Source organism: Diceros bicornis, chromosome 5, assembly GCF_020826845.1.
Source record: "Diceros bicornis minor isolate mBicDic1 chromosome 5, mDicBic1.mat.cur, whole genome shotgun sequence".
In the NCBI taxonomy this organism is placed as follows: Eukaryota; Metazoa; Chordata; class Mammalia; order Perissodactyla; family Rhinocerotidae; genus Diceros; species Diceros bicornis.
In genome coordinates this window covers 66,989,570-67,014,752 of record NC_080744.1, presented here as the reverse complement: position 1 = coordinate 67,014,752, position 25,183 = coordinate 66,989,570, and the positions used below count along the sequence as shown (strand labels likewise).

The 25,183-nt window shown below is 50.0% G+C and overlaps 1 protein-coding gene across 2 annotated transcripts; it reads right to left on the bottom strand.

Moving 5' to 3' along the window:
* Nucleotides 1-6,649: 6,649 nt before the first annotated feature.
* On the bottom strand, nucleotides 6,650-19,328 carry TBC1D21 (TBC1 domain family member 21). Of its 2 annotated transcripts, XM_058540471.1 has the most exons (11): nucleotides 19,269-19,328; nucleotides 13,044-13,151; nucleotides 12,799-12,902; nucleotides 11,450-11,544; nucleotides 10,618-10,728; nucleotides 10,389-10,489; nucleotides 9,334-9,430; nucleotides 8,872-8,972; nucleotides 7,748-7,864; nucleotides 7,050-7,133; nucleotides 6,650-6,682 (listed from the first exon to the last, which is right to left on the bottom strand). In XM_058540471.1, the coding sequence occupies exons 1-11, from the start codon at nucleotides 19,326-19,328 to the stop codon at nucleotides 6,650-6,652; spliced, it is 1,011 nt and encodes a 336-aa protein (XP_058396454.1). The 2 variants fall into 2 exon arrangements, with proteins under 2 accessions (XP_058396454.1, XP_058396455.1); XM_058540472.1 differs by lacking the exon at nucleotides 13,044-13,151.
* Nucleotides 19,329-25,183: the final 5,855 nt, after the last annotated feature.

Sequence of the window (25,183 nt, the reverse complement as noted above, 5' to 3'; positions counted from 1 at the left end):
ATCATCTCTCACATTACCTCCACCACCTCCACCATCACTGTCACCACCTCTCTATCCCCCAGAACTCAATTCCTGGCATTAAACCCAGGACTTGGGCAAGAGCCCAGTCAGAGAAGAACATCCTCCTGCCTGACAGACACCCCCTCCCAGATTTCTCAGAGAAGACCATCAGCAAGCCAGGTGTCAGAACAATCCCTCCTCTTGACCCTTCCTTAGGATGCTTCCGACAGGAGACAACTCAGCCCTCCCCATCAGTCATCCTGTACATAAAGCGACAGCTGCTGTCTGGTTGAAGGATGGAGGCCATTAATCCAGGGCTGCCCTTGTTTGCATAATGATTGCATACATTTGCATCTATTTGCTCCCAGCTTCTGAGTGCTACACTATGGGTGTTCAGGTGCTATTTGCATATCACTGCAGGTGAGGGTCCAGGCCTTTGAGACTTGGGCATTTATTAATTCCCTAAAGAGATTCTTTTATGTGCTGGTTCAGAAAAGAACTTGGAATGCTTAATTCTAGAGTCATTTAGCTGAAGGGCTCTAGGGTGAGGAGGTGAGGAGGTCCAGTTAAGAGCTGGTGGGGAGAGGGCAGCTGGAGGCCTTGATGTGGTCCAGCGTAGACCCAATGGTGGGGGGTTGGCTGCAGAGACAATCTCTGGTCCTCAGATCAGTTCAGGATAGCCCCCTGTGCAGCCACTCCTGTCCTCTCTGGGTGTAGTCCATCCGCTGTGTGACCTTGGGCAAATCCCTCCCCTTCCATGTAGAAGGAGGGCATTAAACCACTAATCCTCCTCCATCAGACGCCTGCTCTGAGTGCAGGCAGGGCTTCTCATCCCTGACTGCACATTGGAGTCACCTGGGGAGCTTTTCAAACATACCAACGCCCTGGCCCCACCCCCAGAGATTCCGATTTCATTGGTGGGCCCTGGGCTGGGTTATTTTTAAAAAGCTCCCTGGTGATTCTAATGCACAGCCAAGATGACAAGTTATTGCTTGTGGCTCTGCCCTCCTATCCTGCTGCCTCCGGTGACCCACCTCCCTCATTTCCAGTTGCCGCGTCTGGTCCCCCCCCTACCCCGCCGCTGTAGGCTCCTCTAGCCCCTGGGGTCTGGCAGGACAGTTTGTATGCCGGTGCTTTTGTTTGATGTTGCAGAAATAAATCCTTTCCTGTCCTGGGCCGTGTGGCTGATGGCAGGACAGCGCTTGGCACTGACTGGAAAATCCGCCCCCCTCCGCCTTGGTCTTGCTCCATTCCGTCTCCCTGCCTGGGGCTGGTCCAACGAGGGGTCTGCAGGGGCAGGGGTGGGGAGGGGGGCTACTCCCGTGCAGCCCTCCTCTCCCAGACTCGTGTGTCTAGCCCATTCCAGCCTCCCAGGGTTTGCTGCTGCCGTCTCCACAGCCGGCAGAGGCATGGCCGCCGGTCATGGCTCCTTCCTTTCACCCCTGCACACTGATTGCCTTGTAACCCCAGAGCCCCAGCCCAGCCCCCGTCCTGGGGAAGGAATGTCCAGAGCAGCCTGAACTTTGTTTCAAAACAAGATGTAGTAAACTTGGCTGTAATTTGAGCTTCCCCAAACCTACTGGGGTCGTAACAGACGTAACAGGGGTAGGGCAGGTTAAAGGAAGAGGGACAAAGCCTCCTGCACACCCCTGCCCCCCTGCCCCGTCCCTGTAGTCCAACCCGGAACATCTTGGTCCACCTGGGGGTACTCAGTTGCCAAGGACAGGGGTGGCCTGTGAGATGGGGGTCTGCCCCACAGAGGACCAGACAGGGGACCCAGGTGTGTGCCGTGGGGGAGATGGCAGACCTTGAGTGAGGCTGTGGGCAGGCAAAGAGGTGAACAGGGGGAGCCGCCCCAGAACCAACACTGCGGCATTAACAGTGGGGGCTCTGGGGTTTGCCTGTCAGCATTCAAATTCTGACTTTGCCCTCACTGGTTGTTACCCCAGTGCCTCAGGTTCCTCACCAGTAAAAAGAGGGTGACAACGGCCCCTGTATTCTGAATTAGGGGAGAGAAAGCCTATAAGTGCTTAGCACAGGGCTTGGGACACAAGTGCAGCTGTGATTATTGTGCTAGTTGGGGCCACCGTGCCCTCCTTCCTGACTCCTGGAGCTCCAGCCCGCTCCTCGTGTCACAGTCCCCTCCCACTGGGGTTTCAGGCCCCTATAGGGTCAGTGGGAGGGTGGGATTGGGGAAGCCTTGCTGTCTTGCCCTTTGGGGTGGGGGCTGCAGCTCCAGATTCAGGGGCCTGAGGCTTCTCAGCGGGTTGGTGGAGACAGCAGCAGGAGCAGGAACCCCTCCCCGCCGCCCCTGGCTTCCACATTGAGGAGGCTGCGCAGGCTCCAGCGCTAATGAGCCCCGGACTTGCACACTCTGGCCTGCGTCCACCCAGAGGGAAAAGGGTCAGAGGGCATGGTCAGGCCACCTTCCCTCCCCCAGCAGTTACAGAACCCAGCAACTGGTCCATGAAGGGGTAGAACTAGCAGGACTTGGTGCCAGATTGAAGTGTGTGTGGTGGTGGGCAGTGCAGTAAGGGAAGAGTAGATAGTTCCTTTGGTCTAAATGGATCTGAACATCCCTTTTCCGAAAGGCAGACGAAAGGAGACGTTTCTAATGTCGTCACATCTGAATCAGGTTGAACAACAAAACCACCACCTTGGGATACCCCAAGGTTTCAGGTGAGTGTGTGGAGTGTGTGTGTGCACATGTGTGTGTGTGTTGGGATTGGGATGGGGGAGTGGTCTGGGAAACACATCAGTGAGAAGCATCAGCCTTGAGGATCAGTGCACAAGTACCATTTGTCACTTTGTCATGTTCCACCAACACTGATGGCTCTGTTGATGGTCCCTAACATGAGTGACAACCTTTAGTTGAGGAAGAAACAGCACATTCCCTCATATTTCACTACCTCCTCCAATTTTCTAAAACTTCTCTTTTTTCTTCCTTCACTTTATTCTCATTTTCTTCCTTCCTCCCTTGTCGTCTTGAGAGGCCAGTGTTCCAAACTCATGTCTGGTCACATCATTGGGGTTGGGTCCTCGGCAGTGGAGGCCCCTCCTGCTAGCCATGTCCTTCCTCCTTAGGTAGGAGGGACCCTTCTCCCTCACTGGATAAAGGTCTGTGGCTTCAGCCCAGGACTGGGTTCTGCTGGCCAGCCTGAGTGTGGGTGCAGAGCCCACCTCCTTTCTCCCTCTCTGAGTCTGAAACACAGATTCTGGGGCCCAGAGAACTTGGATCTTTATGCATGCTGCCTCTGTGTAGCTGTCAGTGGGTAGAGAGCCATTATCCTGGCTCCAGGAACAAAGAGTATGTTTGAGGCCATTCAAGGTGGCCAGAGAAGAGGAAATGAATGACCTCCAGGAAAGAGGCTTGAAACAAGAGCCAAAGGAGGAGAGGTGAGGTAAGGTCGTGGAAGGGACCCAGCCAATCCAAGCTTTCATATTGGGCTCAGAACCAAGTATTTGAAAGCTTGGGTAGGGCCTGGGTTCTTCCATTTTCTTTATCTCTATGCTCATGGCCACTATGGCTCATTTCAAAATATTATATTTAGGTCTTGCTCATTGGAAGTATGCTAGGTACTAGTTTTTCCAGAATGAATTTATCACTGTTTTCATCGCCACCACGATTGCCTTTACCACCAACACCATCATCAGTATCAATACAGAGATGGCCATTGCAGACACGTACTTCGTAAGTTTTTGTTGACTGAATGAAAGTCAGCACTACCACCACCATCACAACCAACATCTTCATCTCCACCACTGCCAGAATTGATATCACACCTCTGTCACTAGCGCTGCCGCTGACGTCACCATGACCGCCACCTCCACCATCATCAATGACATCACACCTCTGCCGCCAAGCCTACCATACCATTGACACCAACAACATCGCTGACAACCACCAACTTCACTGACATCCCAGTTGCTTCCACCACCATCATACCACATCACACCTCTGCCACCAACTCTACCAAAACATTGATATCAATATCACTGACAACCACCAACCCCATTGACATCCCCATCATCATCACTAAAACTTACATTGCCACCTCTGCCACCAACCCTACACCACTGCTGACATCACCATCACCACCATCACCACCACCACTGACGTTACTACTATTATCCTCACTGACATCACTACCACAATCATTCACTGATATCACAACTCCTCCCACTCACCATCATCACAGCCACTATCACTGACATCACCACCATCATTATTGATGTCACTGCTACCACTACTAATTGTTATCTTCTCTCCCAGAACCATATCACTTTCCTTCAGAGCACAAAAGGAAATTTGCAATTACACATTCTTTAAGGTGATTATCTGACCCCACTCAACTCAGTGTCACAGAAACAGGGATTGTGTCTCTCTTATATCCGCTGTTGAATTCTCAGTGCCAGGACAGTCGGCAGCTTACAGTAAGGACTCAATAAATGTGTGTTGAATTAACAAATTATTTAGACCAGCACAGTCCCTACACTAAAGGGAACTTAGGCTCTAGGATTTCAGTTCTTCTTATAGTTCTATTTCCAGATTGGACCTTACCAGAAAAAAAAAAATGCTGGGTGATATAAGTGATAAAGTAAGTGAGGAGCAGCCTGTGCTGGCTCCGTGACATACACAGGGGCATGGTGGGAAGATCCTAATCTACAGCCAGCTGGCTGGGAGTGCTTCAGATGAGCTGAGAGAAGTTCGGTTGTTCTAAGATCTTTACTTCCATCACTACGTCACCTGGAATTCATCTGATCCTGGATCGATTCAGTGTTAAGACTTAATCCAGTTCATCTTTAAGACCAAAAAAGGTTTTCAAACATGCTTCCAGTAGGCCAAAGGTTCCTTGGAGGTACCATAGGGAATGATGTGAGGTTTGAGGAGGGGTGTCACAGAGAGGAGGACTCGGGGCTCCCTACCCAATTCAACCACTGGGCTCCTGGGAAGGACTGTGTAACACTGAGGCTCCAATGATTTTAAAGACAGGTTTGAAAACCATTGGTCTAGAAGGTAAGTTCTTGAGTTTTTTAGTTTTGGGATAGATATTTGGCATTTTGTATATGTCCCAACCAAAAATCATTGGCCAACTAATGCCACCAGGCCAAAAGAAGCATTAGGAAATGCACATCTGACGTTTCCACGGACTCCTCTCTTCCCAAGGCCACAGTGAGCTCACTAAGGTGTCTTTTACTCTGGTTCTTCGGTAAAATGAAAACACAGTTTTGTTCTTGGAGAAGTGTATTCCATGCAGGAACCCTTATTTAGATAAACCGTCTTAGGAACATAAACCGAAGGAGAAGCACAGTGTGTGAATTTACCCATGTGCCTTCCTGCCCAGCAAACACTGGCTCTTTCGCCGCGCAGAAAAGACCGTGGTGGGGGGAACAGGGCCCTACTTTTCAGCAACACCCCTCTCCAGCAGAGACACAGCAGCCAAGAGTCTCAGGGCTAGCCAAGGATTGGAGATTGTCACCTGAGGGGAAGGAGACCAGACACTAATCGGGGACATAGTGCCTTTTGAGTGATGGTCACTGAGAGTGACAGGGTGGGAGCAGAAGGGAGGGGCGGTTGGCTGAATAGTGAGAAGGATGGTGGTGCCTCCCCCCCAAAGGCCGGGGTCCACAGCAAAACCAATGGATCCCTCCTGCCATTCATAAGCCCCCTCTGAAAACAATGTAGCCACTGGACAGGGCTGTGTGTGCCTGTGTGCGTGTGTGTGTGCATACAACTGTAGACACTTGCGGAGAAGCTATGGGGGCACCTGGCCAGCCCCAGTGCCTCTTTAGGTTCAGCCCCTTCTGGCCAATCTTCATGTCTGCCCTTAGAGTACCCCTCAGAGCATGGGCAGCAGGGCAGGGGTCTCGGGGCTGTGGCATAGTCTGGGGAGAGCAGGTGGCACGAGCCTCTGCCCCAGAGAGATGCTGAACTGCCCAGCCAGGGAAAAGATGGCATTCTCTACAGACTGAACAAGGCTGCAACAGGTAGTTTGGTTTGAGGAGGCATTCCAGGCCGAGAAATGAAGGTGCAGGTGTGAGGAAGGCTTTGAAACCAGGAGCGGAATCGCCTGCTAGCCAGAGATTTGGGTGTGTCCTTCCACAGACTGCTGGGACGCTCTGGAAAAACAACCTAATGTGTGATTGGTGTGCTGGGAGTAAGGGAGGCAATGGGGGGCGGGTAAAGCCCTGGGGTCAGGCCCTCCTCTCAGGCCCTGAGTCCCAGGGATTGAGCAAGCCTGTTAGGGTCAGTGTTGTCTTCCACAGGAGGAGGGAAGGCTCCCAAAGTCGGTTATACCCTTAACCATTTGCTTCCTGACGTGGAACCACCACAGCCTTGGAAACCCTCAGCCATGGAGGAGTTGCTGACCTGCACAATCTCTTCTCAGTGTGTGCCCTCTCTCTACCTCTCACAATCTCACTTCTCCCCCACCAAGCCTCTCTTCTCACTGGACAATCCTGCCTCTGCCCTCACACGCCCCGCAGGAGACACACTGCCCATCACAAACTATGACTCTCGAAGGCTGTTTCTGTCACAGCTGTATTACCTACACCCTCACCCCAATGCCCCGTTGGACTTGATCCTGACCTCTCGACTGAAGAACCGCCTTCATCCTGTCCATTGAGGGTGTCTGTTTCATGAGTTTCCTCAGAGAAAGAAATCCTGTAATGGCTGAGGAACCTAGGAAAGAGGAAGGTTCTGGCAGATTGAGGTGGACAGACATTAGTCTGTTGCCCTCATTCTTCATTTCATCCAGCCAGCGACATTCTCTGAACCCCTGGGTGCCCAGCCCTGTGCCCAGAGCCACTGGTATAGATACAGGGAATGAGGGGTGAGGGCCGTGTCCTCAGGAAGCATAGTCTGCTCAGGGAGGCAGGCGTTACACATGCAAACAGTGAGAAGACCACGAGAGCCACGGGTAGGTGGCAGAAAAAGTGGCACAAACTCTGTCTCTGAAGCTGAAAATGCCTGCCATGGGCTGGGCTTGGGAGATCAGGGAAGGCTTCTTGGAGGAGGAAGAAGAGGACAAATAATCAGGGCAACTTACATCCTTCTGGATGAGCTCAGCATAAACCAGGCAGGCTGCAGAGATCAGCTCATCGGCATCAAGATCGATGAGGTTATTGCAGGCCTGTGCCAGGAGAAGGCGGAGAAAGCAGGTCTCCATGGGCACGGGCGGCAGCCTGCCACATCAAGGGCAGGCTGCTCATAGCAGTCACAGCAGTCACTGGGGCCACCTGATCTCTCCCCAACCAGCCTGGTGCAGCACCTGAAACTTCACCACTGGAGCTTTATATTTTGGGGAGACGGTAAATATAGTTTGCATAGTGGGCTCTGGGGAGTCCTGGGGCTCCACTGAGTGTCTCAGGGGCTTCCAAGAAGGACTTGCTTTATAATTGGGGGCCACCTAAGATTTTTTTGAACAAAGACTTCAGCTGCTTTTTAGAAATGTTGGAAAACTACAGGTCTTTTGCCAGGAGGACCCTAGAGCCAAAGGGTTAACTGTGAGGCTGTCAAGCCTAATGGTGAAGAACTGTTGAAGGCCTCAGTTTCCTCATATGCTAAATAGGTGCTGGTCTATAAAAGCATCAGCAGTCTTGGGACATGTCCACTCTCATCACTATTCCTGCCCAAGGGCACCAAAGCCCAGCACCCACAAACTAGGAGCCTCAGCCAGGGAGGGTGGAGGGTCTCGGGGGCCTCCAGGAGCTCACGGGGCTGGGCCTGGCCCACGGGCGCCCTCACCAGGAGGATGTCGTCGCCAGTCATGCTCTCCTGCAGCACCCGCTCGCGCACCATCTGCAGCAGGCTGTAGGCCACCAGCACCTGGAAGTTTCTGCACGGCTTCCCTGAGAGCAGTACCTGTCAGCGGCGGGCAAGTCTCAGCCCAGGCCCTGTGGCCTGAGATTGCAGACACTCTCAGGATGGTGAGGTACCCACCAGCTGCATGCCTGGGGTCAGCCACTCCTGGGCCTTGCTGCTGACGTGCTCATTCATTCATTCACTCAGGCAAATGCTCACAGCTACCTCTGGGGTTCTAAGCATTGTGCTGGCTATGGGGGGACTCAGAGAAAAAGGCTTCAGGGAATTCATTAGGTAGAGGGAAGGAGGAGGAGGAGGGGAGAGGAGAGAGAGAGAGAGAAGGAGAGGGCGAGAGAAAGACTGGGTAACTAGCATTTGAGTGGAGCTTTGGCAAAGCAATGGTTGATGGGACATCAACAATCAAAGGGTGTCGCCAAAGGCTTGGGGGTGGTCATGGACTAGGGCGTGGAGACCAGTGGGCCAGGGGGGAGGGGGGAGGCTAGTGGGAATTGACTCGTGGGGCACTGAAGCCGGGATAAACATGAGGCAGTATCCTGCAGTCAGTGGAGGCCATGAGCAGGGCAGTGATGGGTGGTGGGTGTATTCCTGGAGAGGTTCATCTGCTGATGGCCTTGGGGACTGTGATCCAAGGACTGAAGGTGTGACTTGCCCTTGGGGACCCCACCTTCTTCAGGAGTGAGGGCTCAGCAAAGATCTGGCACTCGGTGGGAGGGGCAGACTGAGGAAGGGGCAGCTGAGGAAGTGAGAGCAGAGTGAGGCCTGCTTGGGCAGGGCGGCAGGAGAAATGACAGCAGGCCAGGCTTCCACAGGCACAGGTGTGAGGCCCCCACTGACCTCCTGCTCTGAGACGGTGTAGTGAGAGGGATTGGATGCACAGAGGCTCCAGCCTCCTCCAACAAGGAGGAGCAGGGTCCCTGGCCCAATAAACCCCAAGCTACTGAACTCCATCCAAAGCTAGTAATGAAGGGGAAGCAAGGAAAAGACCTTCCCCGACGCCTGTGGGAGGGGTGGGGCCTATCCCTTCTGTCCTCAGAAGAGCACCTCACCTCCCAGAGCCTCCAGACGTCGTCGAAGGACTTGAAGGCATGCTGGAAGCAGAGGCAGAACCAGGGGAAGAGGGACTGCACAGCCCCCGCACCCTTCTCTTCTGTGGGGAGAGAAGCAGGGAGCCAGCCAGAGGCCATGGTCAGGGAAAACCGGGGACGGCACACACCATAAAGCAAAAACACACAGGCCACAACAGAGCCCGCAGACGCACTTGGGAAATACAGAATGCCTGGCTGTCAATTTCCCAACTGCCCTTGGAGCCTGTTGGGGGTGGATTTCCAACTGTTCGGACTCGAACCCCATCCAGATGAACCCTCTTCCTGGGGCCTGGAGAGAAGATCAGATGACCCTGCTCCCTCTCCCCCTGATTGGGCATTACTGCCTCAGGCTGGGCCCTGGCCCCCTCCCATGCCTGCCCTGGGTGGGGGGTGTATGGTGGCAGGAGCGGGGGGTCTGCTCACTTAGGTGCTCAGCAAACATGGGGTCCAGGAAGTTGATCAGGTTGTTGAGCACATCCAGGTTCTTGCCCACCCCGATGTTGATGACACAGCTGTGCTCCTGCAAGAGATGGGGGAGGGAAACCAAGTCCTTCTCCGCTTGAGGGCACCAGAAGAGAGCCGGGCTTTGCCACCTCCCCAGTTCTGGAGGCCCTGTGTGTGTCTGGCTCCAGGCCCAGCCCATGTCTCTGTATGAGTCTGGGTATTTGTGTATGTGTGTGTGTGTGTGTATATATGCACACATCACGTCTGTGTCTATATGATCTGTGTGTGCAAGTGTGTCTGTCTGTTATGGGTGTGCATCTGCGTGTGTGTGTGGTGGGGATGCGGAGACGTCTCGGGTGTGGCTCACAATGCAGCGAGCCCAGTTATTCCTCCACACACATGCTGTGGGTCAGAACCAATCAGGACAAGGAAAGAGCAGAGACTACACTGTTGCAGGGATGGAGAAAGGGGTGAGGGTGGGTTCTCGACAGTCTCTCACAGATCATGAGGAAAGGCTTTCCAGGGAGGGTGTTCCAGGGGGCAGCAACTTCTAAAGCCCTCAACCTGGACAGTGTGGGTTACTTCTGGGAATACCGAGTCCCCTGGTGTGCCTGGAGTGTGGGTCATGTGAAGGGAGCAGTGACAGACAAGATGGAAGATGGAGGCCTTGAATGCCTGGCTGAGGTTATTGGATTCTATTCTGGAGGCTGTGGGGATCCATGGAGGATTTGTGGGAGCAGAGCTGCATTTTGGGAAGGGAATGTCAGGAAAGTGTGCCATCACTCGGCCTGGTCAGCCACACTCTTTCAAGGTTTGGTGAGAGCTGGACCCAGAGCATCATTCCATCCCTATTCTCAACTCCAACATCCCCTTACAACACACCCCACCGGGGTTGGCATTGCCCTCCTAGGCTCCTCTGGGACCCAGAGGACTGTTGCAGGGCTGGAGGAAATGGCTGGGCTGCCAATGCCTTCTTAACCTCAAGGGGTTGTTTGGGGAAGGGGTAGGGTCCCTGAGCCGGGCCCAGCTCTCACCGTTTTCTGCAGGAAGAACTGGAAAAGCCAGAAGGTCTCGTGGTCATGTTCCACCATCAGCTGGAAAAGCATCACCATCTCATGGAAGCCCTGCTGGTACTCTGGGGTGGAGGGGGGCCAGTGAGGAGGGGCCGGGTGGGAGGGGCAGAGCCTGGGCTTGGGCAGGGAAGGAATTCCAGGAAGGGATTGAGACGAGGGGGCTGAAGGGAGGCTCAGCTCCACGGCGCACCTGCCTGAGTGTTGCAGACATAACTCAGGAGCAGGATCTTCTCCAGCTTCTTCTTGTCGATAAGGACATTGCCCAGGGGGTCTTTGTCATAGAGTTTCTGGATGTCGTATGCTAGGTTGGGGGCAAGGGACAGGTGGGTGGCACCAGATCACCTCTTGCACAGGAGTCCATGGGTGAGTTTATTCCCCCCATCCTCAGAAGTAGGACCTCCTGGGGACAGGGCTGTGAAAGGTACATCAGCCCACCAGACTCTACCCCTCACCATACCCCAAGCTGCCTGGGTTTTTTTTTTTTGGTGAGGAACATCGGCCCTGAGCTAACATCCGTGCCCATCTTCCTCCACTTTATATGGGACACCGCCCCAGCATGGCCTGACAAGCAGTGTGTCGATGCGCTTCCGGGATCCAAACCTGTGAACCCCGGGCCGCCAAAACGTAGCGTGCACACTTAACTTCTTGCGCCACTGGGCCGGCCCCCGCCTGGGGTTTTTCCCGTCTCCAAATCTTTGACCAGGCTGTACCCTCTGCCAGGAATGCCTCTCCTCCTCATCCAATTCAAACCCAACCTAGTTCAAGTCCAAGGGGGGGAAGAGACGAAGATAATCCAGGAGGAACAGCAATGCACCCAGGGATACACAGTGCTGGGCGTCTAGGGGAACCCGGTGGAGACGGGTGGATGAACTAACCAAGGTTCAGCCGGCAAAATTCCAGGCATATGTCAAGGCAGCTTTCGGGAACCTGGGAACCACCCTCTCTGGACATGACTGAGGAGGAGACAGGGATGGCTTCCAGCCCTGCCCTCTGCCCAGCCCTGCCCACTCCACTCTGCTCACCAATGTTATTCCGAGTCTCTATGAAGTTCCGGTGTAGGTTTTCCAGGAGGGGCTGAATCTTCTCGTACATCTGGCATAAGGCCTCATAGTTCTTCCTGTAAAAGAACAGAATTGAGGCTGGACGAGGCAGCCTTCCCCTCCCAGCACGTCGGGAGAACTCTGCAGTGCCCTTGCCTAGGCTGTGCCCGCTACCTATGATGCTCCTCTCACCCCTGCCCGTACCAGTCCTAACCATCCTCTAACAGGCTCCTGCAGTGCAGCAGGGAGATGGGCTTACCTCGTGGCTCTGCAGTCCCACTGCAGCACCTGAATCCCGGCTCCACAACTTAATAACTGGGTGTCTGCAACTAGGGTCAAGCCTTGGGGATGTCACTTTCCCTCTCTAAGACTCAGTTTCCTCCTCTGTAGAATGGAGATAATACTGGCCCCTATGCCTCAGAATTGGAAGGAATGGATGAGGCAGTGTTTTGTGCCCATCATTAGAACGTGCTTAGGTGGTGCAGTAGGCTGAATGGTGACCCCCCCCCCCCCCCGCCAAAGATACGCTCATATCCTGACCCCTGACCCTATGAATGTGAATTTATTTGGGAAAAGGGTCTTTGCAGATCTCAAGATGAGATAATTCTGGATTATCCAGGTGGGCCCTAAATCTGATGACAAGCGTCCTTACAAGAGACACACAGGAGAGAGACACAGAGAGAAGAGGAGAAGGTGTGTGACCATGGAGGCAGAGACTGGAGTGATGCGGCCACACCCCAAGGAACGCCTGGAGCCCCCAGAACCTCGAAGAGGTGAGGAAGGATTCTCCCATAGGGGCTTTGCAGTGGGTACGGCCCTGCTGGTACCTTGCTTTTGGGCTTCTGGCCTCCAGAACTGAGAGAATAAATTTCCGCTGTCTTAAGACACCTGGTTAGTGGTACTTTGTTACAGCGGCCTCTGGAAACTAACCCAGATGGGCTCTTGCGGGCTCTTAGGACTCCTCAGACTGGCCCGCAGATCCCCGGCTGCCCTGGATCATTCTCTGGCTGGCCTGTGTGTGAATTTTCTCCACCTCAAGCAGGGTGCACAGGCCCTAGGGAAGGACAGGATGGGATTGGGGCAGGGTAAGAGGAGCTGCCGGGATCCAGCCCATGTCAGCAGTGTACGAGCTGGTAAACGGAGCTGGCGGGTGAGGAAGGCGCCGGCACGTCCTGTGTGTGGGGCCTGGGCCAGGAGCGCCACGGGGTTTTGTCTCTCAGAACGAGAAGTTTGTTTGAAGGAGGAAGACTGAACCCGCTAGGCTGGGGTGGACACCCCCTCTCACTTGCACAGCCACCCACCATCCCCTGACAGGATCTGGAATCTTCTACCTCCTTGTGCTGTCCACTGTGAGCCGCTCATCCTGGGAACTCTGCCATGAGTAGTAGCCTGTGAGGAACTTCCAGGCTTCCGTCCTCACAAATGGGTGCAGACCCTGGGGTAGAGGTGGGAGGTGAGAGGTCATGGGCTCTCTGGATGCCTGCCCAAAGGGCCCCTTCTAATGCCATGCCTGCCCACTTGCCCACCCATGCGCCCCACTTCCAGGGCAAGGCCACGGGTAGCTTGGGGCCCATACCCTTTCCAGGATGTTAACACAAATGAAGTCTCGTGATTTGGACAGCTGACCGTTCTCATCAAAGAAGCCATCCCATTCCGTCTTGTCAATGGGGGGCTTTCTCTTCACCTGCCAAGGACAACCACTTCAGCCCCCTGTTAGGAGCTTCTGGCCTTTCTTCTAAGTGTGATTTTTAAATGATATACTCTAGATTTTGCAATATGATTCAAAGTTCACAGCCTCTGACTCACTTCTGGAAATCTATCCTGAAGAAATTACTGAAAACATACAGAAAAATGCTATGTGCACAATAATTTTCATTGTGCATTACTTACCAAAATGAAAAATGCAAACACTCTAAATGTTAGGCAATAAGGGAATAGTTAAGTAAACTATGGTTTATATACTCAATGGAATATTGTGAGGCATGTAAAATGATGCTTACAAGGAATGAATAATAATCTGGAAAAATACAAATGTTAACAGAAAAAAGCAGAATAAAAATTGTGCATTCAGTATCTATCCTCCCCATGTATTATACTCCATATATCTCTGTTATACATTATAAAAACTACACCTCGTATACTCTAATATATAGTGAATTAACCACTGTAAATAATTTTGTTAGAAAAAAAACTCCACCATAACCTACTAAAAACAAAAGTGATTATCTTTGAGTAACAGGATTATAAGTAATTTTTTCCTTTTTTTGGTATTTTGTAAATTTCCTGTAAAAATGTATACTGCTTTGATCATGGAAAAACATAAAATAACCACTAATTAAACACATTAAATACTAATTACCTTTCCTGGAAGAGAAAAACAGTTCATCACAAGAAATGGCTTCTGGTTTAGATAAGGGGTGTGTATGTGTGTGCACACGCATGTATGTGTAAGTGAGTGCACTACATGCAAAGTAATTAAAAATGCTCATAAAACAATAAGTAGGAGTTAAAGTTCCAACAGAAGCTCCACTGGAGAAAATTCTTCTATTGGAGAGAAGAACGTCTTGAAATGCCCCATTGCAGACGTGAAGATATGCTGATGGACAGAGCTGTGCAGGTAAATAGACATGTCTGACATGTATACTCCCAACTTCCCATTAATATACACCTGAATATGCACACATGTGACTCAGATTTAAATTTGCATAAGTGTCACCTGAAGATCTTCTTAAAATGCAGATTCTAACTCAAAAGGTCCTGGGTGGGGCCCAAGATGACGCATTTCTAACAAGCTCCCGGGGGATTGCTGCTGCAGCTGGCCCACTGACCACATGAGGAGCAAGCTATTAGAAGGTAAAACAGCACTGGAAGTTAAGAATAAGAGTCCAAAGGCCCAAATTCGGGATAATTTCCACTAACTCCATGTTTGGTAGGAGTGGATTGAGCAATACACTCTAATAACTCATACATGCTCTATCTTCTGAACCATCTGACCACCACCATGTTCTCCCAACTCATGCCCAGTCAGACTGCAACACTCAACGTGCACTGTGGCAGGAAGCAGAAGGGGTTAGGCAAAGCGGGGCCGTGTCCCGGGATCCTTAATAATAAAAGGGAATGCATGAACTTTAGCAACACATTTCCATATGAATTTTAGTCAATTTCTACAATAAAGATAGCTGTGATTTTGATGGAGATGGGCATTGATTCTATAGATCAATTTGGGGAGAATTGATAATACTATTGAGTCTTCTGACCCATGAACATGGTATATTTCTCCATTTATTTAGGTCTTCTTTAATTTCTCTCAGCAATGTTTTATAGTTTTCTGTGTATAGGTTATTCATATATTTTGTCAGATTTATCCCTAAATATTTCTTTTTGGGGATGCTATTGTAAAAGGTGTTATTTTTTTAAATTTCAACTTCCAATTGTTCATTGATAGTGTACAGAAATATAATGGATTTTTTTATACTGATTTTGTATTCTGCAACCTTGCTAACCTCACTTATTAGTCCTAGGAGCTTTTTTTGGGGATTCCATGGATTTATTATGTAGGCCAAGGAGCAGGAACTACCATCCATGGGCCAAATCCGGCCTCCAACCTGCTTATTAGAATAACGTTTTATTAACACACAGCCACACCCATTCACTCATGTATTATCTATGGCTGCTTTCACACATAGATAATTCATGTATTGTCTATGGCTGCAATAGCAGAGTTAAAGCAACAGAAACGTATGGAACACAAAGACTGAAATACTTACTATCTCGACCTTTACCCAAAAAATAGACCAACCCTGACATAGATGATCATGTTATCTGCGAATAAAGGCAGTTTAATTTCTTCCTTTCCAGGCTGAATGTCTTTTATTTCTTTTTCTTGTTTTATGCACTGGCTAGAACCTCAAGTGCAATGTTGAAGAGGAGTGGTGAGAGCAGACATCTTTGCTTTGTTCCCAACATTAGAGGAAAATCTTTCAGGCTTGCATGATTCAGGATGATGTTAACTGCAGGCTTTTTGTAGCTGCCCTTTATCAGGTTGATGAAGTTCCCTTCTATTCCTAGTTTGCTGAGAGTTTTTATAAGGAATGGATGTCAGATTTTTTGAATGATGTTCTGCATCTATTAAAATGATCATATGGTTTGTCTTTTTTTACTTCGTTGATATGGTAAATTATAGTGAACGTATTTTAAATGTTAAATCAGCTTTGCATTCCTGAGATAGACTTCACTTGGTGGTGATATATTATCCTTTTTATACATCATTGGATACTATTTGCTAAAATTTTATTTAAATTTTTGCATCCATGTTTATGAAAGATATTGGTCTATAATCTTCTTGTCCTGTAATGTCTTTGATTTTGGTGTTAGGGTAATGTGGACCTCACGGAATGAGTAGGGATATATTCCTGCTTTCCAATTTTTTAGAAGAGTTTGTGTAGAATTGCTACTATTTTGTTTTTCAGTGTTTGGTACAACTCACCAGTGAAGCCATCTAGGCCTGGAGTTTTCTTAGTGGAAACATTTTTAGCTACAAATTCAATTTCTTTACAGATCTGAGGAGGGAGGCAGAATAAATTGTTTTATTTTTAACTTTAAAAATTAGAGATTTATAGGAACAGGACATTTTCCTTCTAACTCGTTTTGAAAAATAAAAACAAATAATACAAAAAAACACAAGGAATTAATAAAAACATAAAAATGATAGAAACCCAAAGAAATCAATTATGAAAATAAATGCATTAAGTTCTCTTATTAGTTGTAAATGCTTAAAAGCATCGATAATGTGCCAAGCCCTGTTCTAAACACTTTATATATATCGACTGTTTAATCTTCACAACCATCTGTACGGTCGGTGTGGTTATTACACTGTTTACAGATCAGGGAACTGAGGCTGTAGGAGGGTTAATCAGTATATCTGAAGTCACAAAGCAAGCATCAGAGCTGAGATTTGAACCCAGAGCTGTTTGGTGCAAGAGTCAGGGTGCTTAACGCCAATGCTGTGCCACCAGGGAGGGTGGAAGGCAAGGATTTCAGTTTGAATAAAAAATATGCATCCACACAAGCTGTTAGCAAAAGGTATACCTTAAAATCAAATGCCATAAAACGATTAAAAATAAATGATGAACAAAGATATGAAAAAAAGGTCAAACACGATGAAAGGGTGGTGGAGTAATCAAAGTAATATGCACAACACACCATAATAAAAGATACGGCATCAATGCAACAAGGCAGAGATCATTAGAAACATCACAGGGAGGCATCTGCTGAGTGCTTGGAGATTTTGCATTACTAAACCCCTACCTGCAACAACCGGCCATCTGCCTACTTTGCCATGGCTGAATTTGTTTATGGAAAGTCACTGCCTGCTCCTTCTGGGAAACTACATTTCCCTACGCCCACTACTTCCCTGTATCTCCCCAAACCTAAGCAAACTAAAGGCCCCAAACACAAACATCTAAAACATTTGCTAGCAAGAAAAGGACAAGCACAGAAGCCTGCTGACCTGCAGAGGGCTGAAGGGAAAATTTCCACCTGGAAGCCCCCTCCCTCTCTGCTCCCCATACATCCACACTAGCTGTCTGTGCCAGAAATCATAGAACCTGTACCTGGGGTCCTTCAAAGTGATGGAGATTGTCAACTCAAGGGCCTCTCAAATCCATCTTCATCCTCCCATATTCCCCCATTCTTTGCTCCACCAACCTATTAACACCCTAACTCGCCATGTAGGTACAATGAGCTGGTAAGCAGGGAGGGGGAACTATGTAGCCCACGAAGTGCTATATACCCTTCAGCTCTCCAGTAGCTCCTTTCCGAGTCTCCCGGGAAGAGTACTGCTAGGCAGAGCGATTGTGGAACTCTCCCGCCTTCACGGTGTGCCTAAGCAGGTTAAAGCTCTCCACCAGCAAACCTGGGGGAAAGCTTAGCCGTGCTTCTCCTGGAGAAGGGGGCCAGAAGTGAGAACCCTGAGTGGCTCAGTCCCTCCTACAGCTTCCTGTTGCCAGAGCCTTGGCTGCAGGCATACATCTCCCCACCCTCCTTCACCTTCTGCATCATTGGGTTAAGGATTTTCTCTAATATTTTTAGTAAAATAGGAAAGCCACTGGAAGATAGGGGATACTTTCTAGGAGGGCTTTTGATACCACTGCTCTGAATATTCGTAGCAACAAGCCCCCAGGAAAGCCTGGGAAGGGTCATTGACTCTGCTTAAAGTTCTCAACCTCTTTTCCACTCCGTTCACCTGAGGGACAAGACACACTCCCAACAGTAACGGTAACATGCTCACCATGCTATGATTCTCCCCCGGGAAGAGGCGGGTGGCCCAAGGAGGGCAGGCATAGTAAAATTGGGAAGGGGGGCCATATGTGCACTTGAAAGTTACTGCAGGGTGATGATTATCAACCCAGGTGTGGAGGGAGTATCATCAGTGACTAAAAGAATGGTTTAAAACAGTGGTTCTCAAAGTTAGCTGCACATCAGCAGCCCCTAGAGGGCTTAAAACACACATCGCTGTGGCCGGACCGGTGGCGCAAGCGGTTAAGTGCGCGCGCTCCGCTGTGGCGGCCCGGGGTTCGCTGGTTCGGATCCCGGGCGCGCACTGACGCACTGCTTGGCAAGCCATGCTGTGGCGGCGTCCCATATAAAGTGGAGGAAGATGGGCACAGATGTTAGCCCAGGGCCGTCTTCCTCAGCAAAAAAAAAAAAAAAAGAGGAGGATTGGCGGATGTTAGCACAGGGCTGATCTCCTCAAAAAAAAAAAAAAAAAAAACACACACATCGCTGAGCCCTACCCCCGAGTTTCCGGTTCAGAAGATCTGGGACCCAAGAATCTGCACTTCTTACAAGTTCCCAGCTGACGCTAATGCTGCAGATTCGGCACCACACTTTGAGAATCACTCATGTAGAAGCTGAACTCCATAGCTCACCTGTCTGGCTGCAAATACCAGCTCTGCCACTTACTAGCCGTGTGATTGCAGGCCAGTGATTCAGTCTCTGTACCTCAATTTTGTCATTTATACAATGAAGATAAAAGCATCGTCCACCTCATAGTGTTATGATGAGAATAAGTAACTATAAATAAAGCATTTAGAACAGTCATTGTGCACAATAAATGCTATGTGACAGTTTTTTATTTTATTATTATCGTTCTCTAAGTTCAGAGAAATGAAGAAAGGTATAAAGAAATCAAACTCAAATCAAGGCCTGGCAATAATTTGCAATAAAGCAATAACATTTAAAACTCAGGGAGAGAGGTGCCCATTTTGCATTTCTGCTTTTTTTATGTAAGACTCTCTTAATCACTATGATTAATGATACTCGAGATTGGTTAAGGTCATTATAATTAGTTATTATGATTTTGAAAATATACTGCTTGGAAAATTTTTATGACTGAGGCTGACTTCTAGTGAATAGGTATATCTTATTAACTGGGCTTGGAAGTACCTACTAACAAAAGCACTACTGCCACCTGGTGGCAGCATACCAAAATTGTTGGCAAAAGCACCAAGGAAAATTTATCAGCATCTTCCAGACGGAATTTGCAAACCTAAAACTCACTGAAGTTAGAAAATAATATATGTGGGAAAGATAACACTGGCTTAGAGAGAAGTGTGCAAGCGGACCTGTGCTTCTCAGTTCTGTTGTTGGTGCTGATAGTGAGGCCAAGGTACAACCTACCCTGCTCCACCTTCTAGGCCAGCTTAAGGTTCTAGTCCTTCCCACCCAACAAGGGAAAATGGCCCTAATGCAAACCAGCGGTTAGAGAGGGAGGGACTCCCAGCTGATGAAGAACACGCACCAAGATGAAGGAGGCCGACTGCCTGGCAGAGATGCTGTTTTCGGGGGAGAGGGTGGTCATGGCCCCTGCCCTCTGTCTTCAAAGCAGCCTCTGACCAGAGCTCACGTGGAGCCCTAAAGGATGCTTAATTAGCAGGGGAAGGTGATTTCCCTTTTGGGAAATGAGTTGCATTCCCAGGAGGAACTGGGCCTCTCCTGACCTCGCACACTTGAACAGAGCCAGCCAACAGTGTGTCACAAGGACCCTGGAACCCACATCACAATGACCTTGGAACATGACGCCCTCAGCTTCAGAGGTAAGACATACCCAGGAATCAAGGGGACTAAAGCCACCAGCCAGCCAGAAAAATTGCAGCACATACAGGATGTTCAATGGAGGTTGGGGTCAGAGGACACGCAGACCAGGGTGCCAGGCTGATCAGGGAGGGCTTCCTGGCAGTGGGCAGGAAGTCTTTCTCCCTATCTCTGGCTCTCCCTCCTCTGGGCTCCCTTCACTTGTTATCCCACCAGATGAGTGCTCAAACCTGGAGAACATCTAGAATCCCAGCTTCAGATTTCTTGGGTGCCACTTCCAGAGATTCAGAATCAGAATGTCTGCGCTGGGACCTGGGGAACTGTATTTTGAAAAGCTCCCTGGGTGACTCGGATTCAGTATTTGAATGGTAGCTTTTGGAGGTAGAGACCAGTTTGATTTATTTTAAATCCAGAGTACTTAAGATAGTGGCCGAGTGACTGAATGTATGATTTAATTGAATGCAAGAATAAGTGAAGCCCCCTTAGGTCCCATCTCACTTTCCTCTCTGTATGCATTACAGAGAGGTCTCCACGCCTGGTCTCCCCTCCTACCTGAGTTCCTTTAGGCCAGGGTCAGTGTCTGATTCTTTTGCGCTTTCCCGTCCTAGGGCCAATCCCACCTCCTGACTCTTGGTAGGTGCTCAATATTTGACAAATGAATCCGGGGAACTGGTTCCTCTTGGCTCCAGCATCACCAGGTCTCCACCTTAAGCATCGCCTGCATTTCTACTCAGGTCCCCGCCGTTAAAGCCATCTGGCTCTAAAGCATCCTTAGTCATTAGGAGAGGAGAGTAATTAAACCAACCAAATTGGAGTCAGGAACTTGGAGTTGGAATTTGGACTCTGACCTCAAATTTGGATGTCCCCCTCTTCTGAGCCACGGGTGCCCAGCCATGAAATCAGAATACAGTCAACCTCTGGCTTTCACATCCTTATTAACATAATGAATCAGCGTCCATATGGAAGTCTTCAGTGGACACAATTCATTGTCTCATTTACTGTTACTGTTCTGCTAGCTTTCAGCCTTGCAGGAGGGCTTTTAAATAAAAACGCCTTATTCTCTGCCTCCCTCCACTGCTCCATCCCAACCTGGGAGAGCATATAGGCTCTTCTCCTTAATCTGCTGCCTCTAGGTCTTCATGGAGCAGGCGGTGGGGTGGCTTCAAGTAGGGAAGGGGTGGAATGAGGAGGGACAGCCTCCCACAGTGAGGGGCATTCATTCTGAGGTCTGCAAGAAGCTTCCAGAGCACGTGTCCGGAGCGGGAGGCATGGCGTGGGCATCATTCATCATTTCGGATTATCTATGCTCTGTTCCTCCACATTAACGACGTCGACAACTGAGAATTCACTGCAATTTTTCCCTAAGAAGCTGAGCATCAGGCAGGGAGTTGGAAAATCTGAGTGCTAAATCCAACGTGGCTTCTAAAATGAACATGACAGACATAGATCATCTACTGAACTTCCTTTCACCTCTGGCTCCCCATCTGCAAATTGTTGGTAATAACCCTTCCCCGAATGAGGCAAGATAGTTTGGTCGTATGACGGAAGCCTCATAGCAACCACACGGAGGCCTGGTGTTCAAATGGAATTGCAGGACACTTTGCTGAAGCAAGAAGGGTTTTCCATCCCTTTTCCTCCTTTTTCTGAGTCTTACAAGGGATTGACATATGTCAATCTCATTTTCTCCAGGGCTGAACGGTCCTTCCCATGTCTATGTATTTACATAATTTCCCAAATTCTTTAGATTCCCCTGTATAGCTTTTCTTTTACACATTTCCCACCCAGCAGGGGAAGATGGCCCTCATGCAAACCAGAGGTTGGGGAGGGAGGGCCTCCCTCCCTGTGGGAGCTCAGTTCTCTGCTTCAAATTTCTGTACATGAGGATTCTTCAGGGCACAAGAATCCCAGATTTAGAATATTGTTCTTGATATTGGAGTGTGGGCAAGGGTTGCAGAGACCTAGAATTTGCATTAAAGTAGTCCTGGGAGGGAGCAACCCTCCCTGCCCGTCTTTTCTCTGGCGAATCTGGCTGTGCTAGGGTTGTGGTGGCAAGTTGGAAGGGCAGACCTAGTAGGTGCCTGGAGAAGACCTCCTCATCCTCAGAAGTGCAGTGCTCATACAATGAGAAATCTCATGGGCTTTGGTGCCAGACAAACCCAGGTTCAAATCCTGACCCTGCCACCCACCTCCACGTGACCTGGGTCCCACCTGTTGGGAAAGGCCATCTCGTGCATAGTCTTTCCACCCCTGCTCAGCTGCATAAGAGCGGGCCTTGGGCCTGGAACACTTCCTTACCAAGAGATAGGAGCCCTCACAGCCTGGGCTGTGATTTACCGCCTTGGCCGGGAACGTCTTTCCCTATTCCAGACTCAATGTGTGCTCCTCTGTTCTGCTTAAGTGTGTGCATCATATGGCGCCCGGCCAATCCCACTGCTGTTTCTCTTCCCAGCGGAGAGGGAATGAGGTCCTTTGTCTGCAGCACAAGAGGGGTGCCTGCGGACCATGGCGCTGTGTCGGCTGTGGGATGAGACCCGCTGTCCATGGGGACTGAAGCTGTCCTTGCTCTGACTCTTCTATCTGTGAGTAAAGCCCTGTTCCCTCCAAAGCCTGTGTGAGGAGTGTCTTTCCCGACACTTGCAAACCATGGAGTGGGTTGACATCCTGGGATGCTGCCCCTGGTGGCATGCATTGCTGTGCAATTTGCTCTCCTCCAAGCAGGGGGACTCCTCCCCTGGAGGTGGGAACAAGCGTCATTTGCTTAATACCATCTTTCACCTTTCTGAGACACAGCATCCTCATATGCCCCAGGGGCCATGATAACACCTCCTGGAACTGAAGGGTTTCAGGGAAGCCACATGTGTAAAGAGCCCAGCATGGGCCTGGAGCACAGGGGCACCCAATGCATGGTATTTATTATTAACCTCAGCATCACCATTATTAGTACTAAGCCCAGGACGTGTCCATAAAAATCTCTATGAACTACACTTGAGCCAAGATGCCGCCTGCTTCCATGAGGCCTGTAGTAACATCAGTGCAAAAGTTCAAAGACCAGGTGAGCCAGGCAGTTTCTGCTTCTCTGCATTTCTCCAGGAACCTAAGGACCAGGATAACAATAAAAGTGGGTGAGGCCAGTATTAGAAACTGAGTTCACTCCAGTTCCCTTCGTGTCAACGCAACACGACACAACTCTGTGAAATGTGACGTGGCCGCGTCCCTATTAGCCTTGTTAGTTACCTGTTAGCCCCCTTCAAAGGACACCTACCTGTGACTGTCTTTATACCAAGAACTAAGAACTCTAGTCCTTGGTATAAATCACATGCATTCTGATTTTATTTCATCGCAAAGTGCTGATGATCTTTTATGCCAAAGCTGTCCTTTTCTCTTTGTCTCTGATTGTGGGGAACCAGGATAAGTTTAGATCTTCGGCAGCAGGTTTTCTGCCCTCACTCGCACGGAGCATGGTATTTCTGACAATGCTGGAGACAGCTGCACATCATGTGTCACTAGCAGGAGAGGAGCAGAGGAATCGGGGGCTGAGGGTGGAGACAGCTGTCTTCTGAGCGTGAGGTAGTTGGAATTCCCCAGAGCAATAGCCACAGTCTGGCCACCCTGAAGTCCCCTGAGTTAGTTGGGGTGCCAAGGGGTTATTTGCTGCATTTTGGGCCATCTCTATGGTCTTGGGGAGCCCTCATTTGCCCCATACTTCTCCTCGGTCAGTTGAAGATGACACCTTTGTCACCTCCCATCCAGCTGTCATGCGTGCCAGAAATAACCTCTAGGAGCAATTATGGGCAGACGCCACCACAGTCAGCAAAAGAGAGGCACTCAGCCCTGGGGGGCGGAGGCTGAGTCCCTGTGAGCTCCCTCCTCCTCTGAAGGGGGCTTGCTCCTTAGGGGGTCCTCACCATGATTCTCCCTGACCCCTGCCCCCAGCCCAGGCTCCTGGGGTATCACCAAGCACACAGCTCTGACTCTGACCGAGCCCAGTCTGTGTCTTTCTTGCTGCCATGTCTACTGTTCATTTGGCCCCCAGAAGCCCCCTCTTGTCACTTGACATCCCAAGCGCAGCTGCCTTTTATAGGGCACTTGCTGTATAACTCAAGCGAAGTGCTTTATAGACATCAGTGCCAACTTTACCTGTGAGGGCAGCAGAAGCTCAGAGAGGCTAAGTTATTTGCTTGGGGTCACCCAGCTGGTAAGTGGGGCAGCCAGGAGCTGCCCGGCTCCACCTAGCTTTTCTACCTAGACATTAGCCAGGCCACCTCTGTGTCACATGGAGCTGCCTCCCCTGTGCTGTTGGCAGGAGTGGGCATCTTTAACCTCTTGCTGGCTCAGGGGACTCTGATCCCACAGCCCAGTGTGAAGGAGGGAGTTTGCTATAACTCCTTCTCCAGATTTAAAAATAGTTATTCAGTCCAGAAACAGAATGTGCTCCAATGGTCAGCGGAGGGAGCGGGCAAGTGTTACAACCCAGCTTATAAAGAGGATGGAAAGAGGGAAATGGAGAGGAAAAAGGACAAGAAATTCCAGCAAACTCCAGGGACTGCTAATGGAGAGAAAGAATGTGGCTAATTACACCTCTGCAGGCTATCTGTTCCAAAATGAATTTTTAATGAAAAAATAATGCATTTTCCCTGCTCCTTAAATCAGGGAGAGAAGGGAATGAGTGGAGTGTCCCAGCACAGGGAAGAACAGCTGTGTGTCCAGTGTCCTCTGACTACTTCACCTGGGTCACTTCCCAGCATCCCCATCCCTAGGGTGTTCATAAAGCAGGCCTCCCACAGAAGCCACAGGAACAAGCCATGGGCCCCTCGCATGCCCTGAGCTCCAGGAACACCAGTGTGGACCAAGGCCTGTGATCCTAACTCTCTTCCTCCATAAAAGCTCGCAGAGGTTTCTCTCCAGCAGCTCTAGGAGACCTTCCCTGGACGAGGACTCTGCTGTTTTCCTCTGCTCTCCTGCCCCTTCCATTCTCCCCACCAGAGAGCCATGGAGCTCAAATCCAGGGTGTAAAGCTCCTTCTATAAAATGAAGGCTCGAATCTAACAAGCCAAACAGATCCGTTTGGTAAGTGCGGGTTTTAGGGGATATGAGCCCCAATTCTCCCCTCTTTCTAGGATAGTCTAAAGATCAGAATGGGGGGAGAGAAATATGAATTTTAGAGTCAAACAGACCCAGGTTCAGATCCCAGACTTACAACTTGTTGTGTGACTCAGAGCAAGTCGTTCAATTTCCTGGACTCAGTTTCCTTACCTGTAAAACGGGATAACAATATCTACTTCATAGTGCTGTTGTGAGGTTTCAATAACGTCTATAAAGTGCTTAGCACAGTTGTTTGTGTTCTTATGATCTGCTCCAGTGCACATCTAGGCTAACCTTGAACCCCCTTCCCCAAGAAACTCCCTCCTTGGATCCCCCAGACTCAGTCAGCCCCTCTTGCCTGCTGTGGCCCCCTGGCTAGGCAGCAAGGACTGCAGGGACAGCTGCAGTCACTGAGGTTGCTGCTGACCCTTGACCTCAGATGGGCTGTTTGGTCAAGGCGCAGCTCACCCTCCAATGCGGAAGAGGCAGCAAGGCCAGAGCCCGCAGGAGGCTCCTCCGGGAAAAGGAGAGGTGACCAAG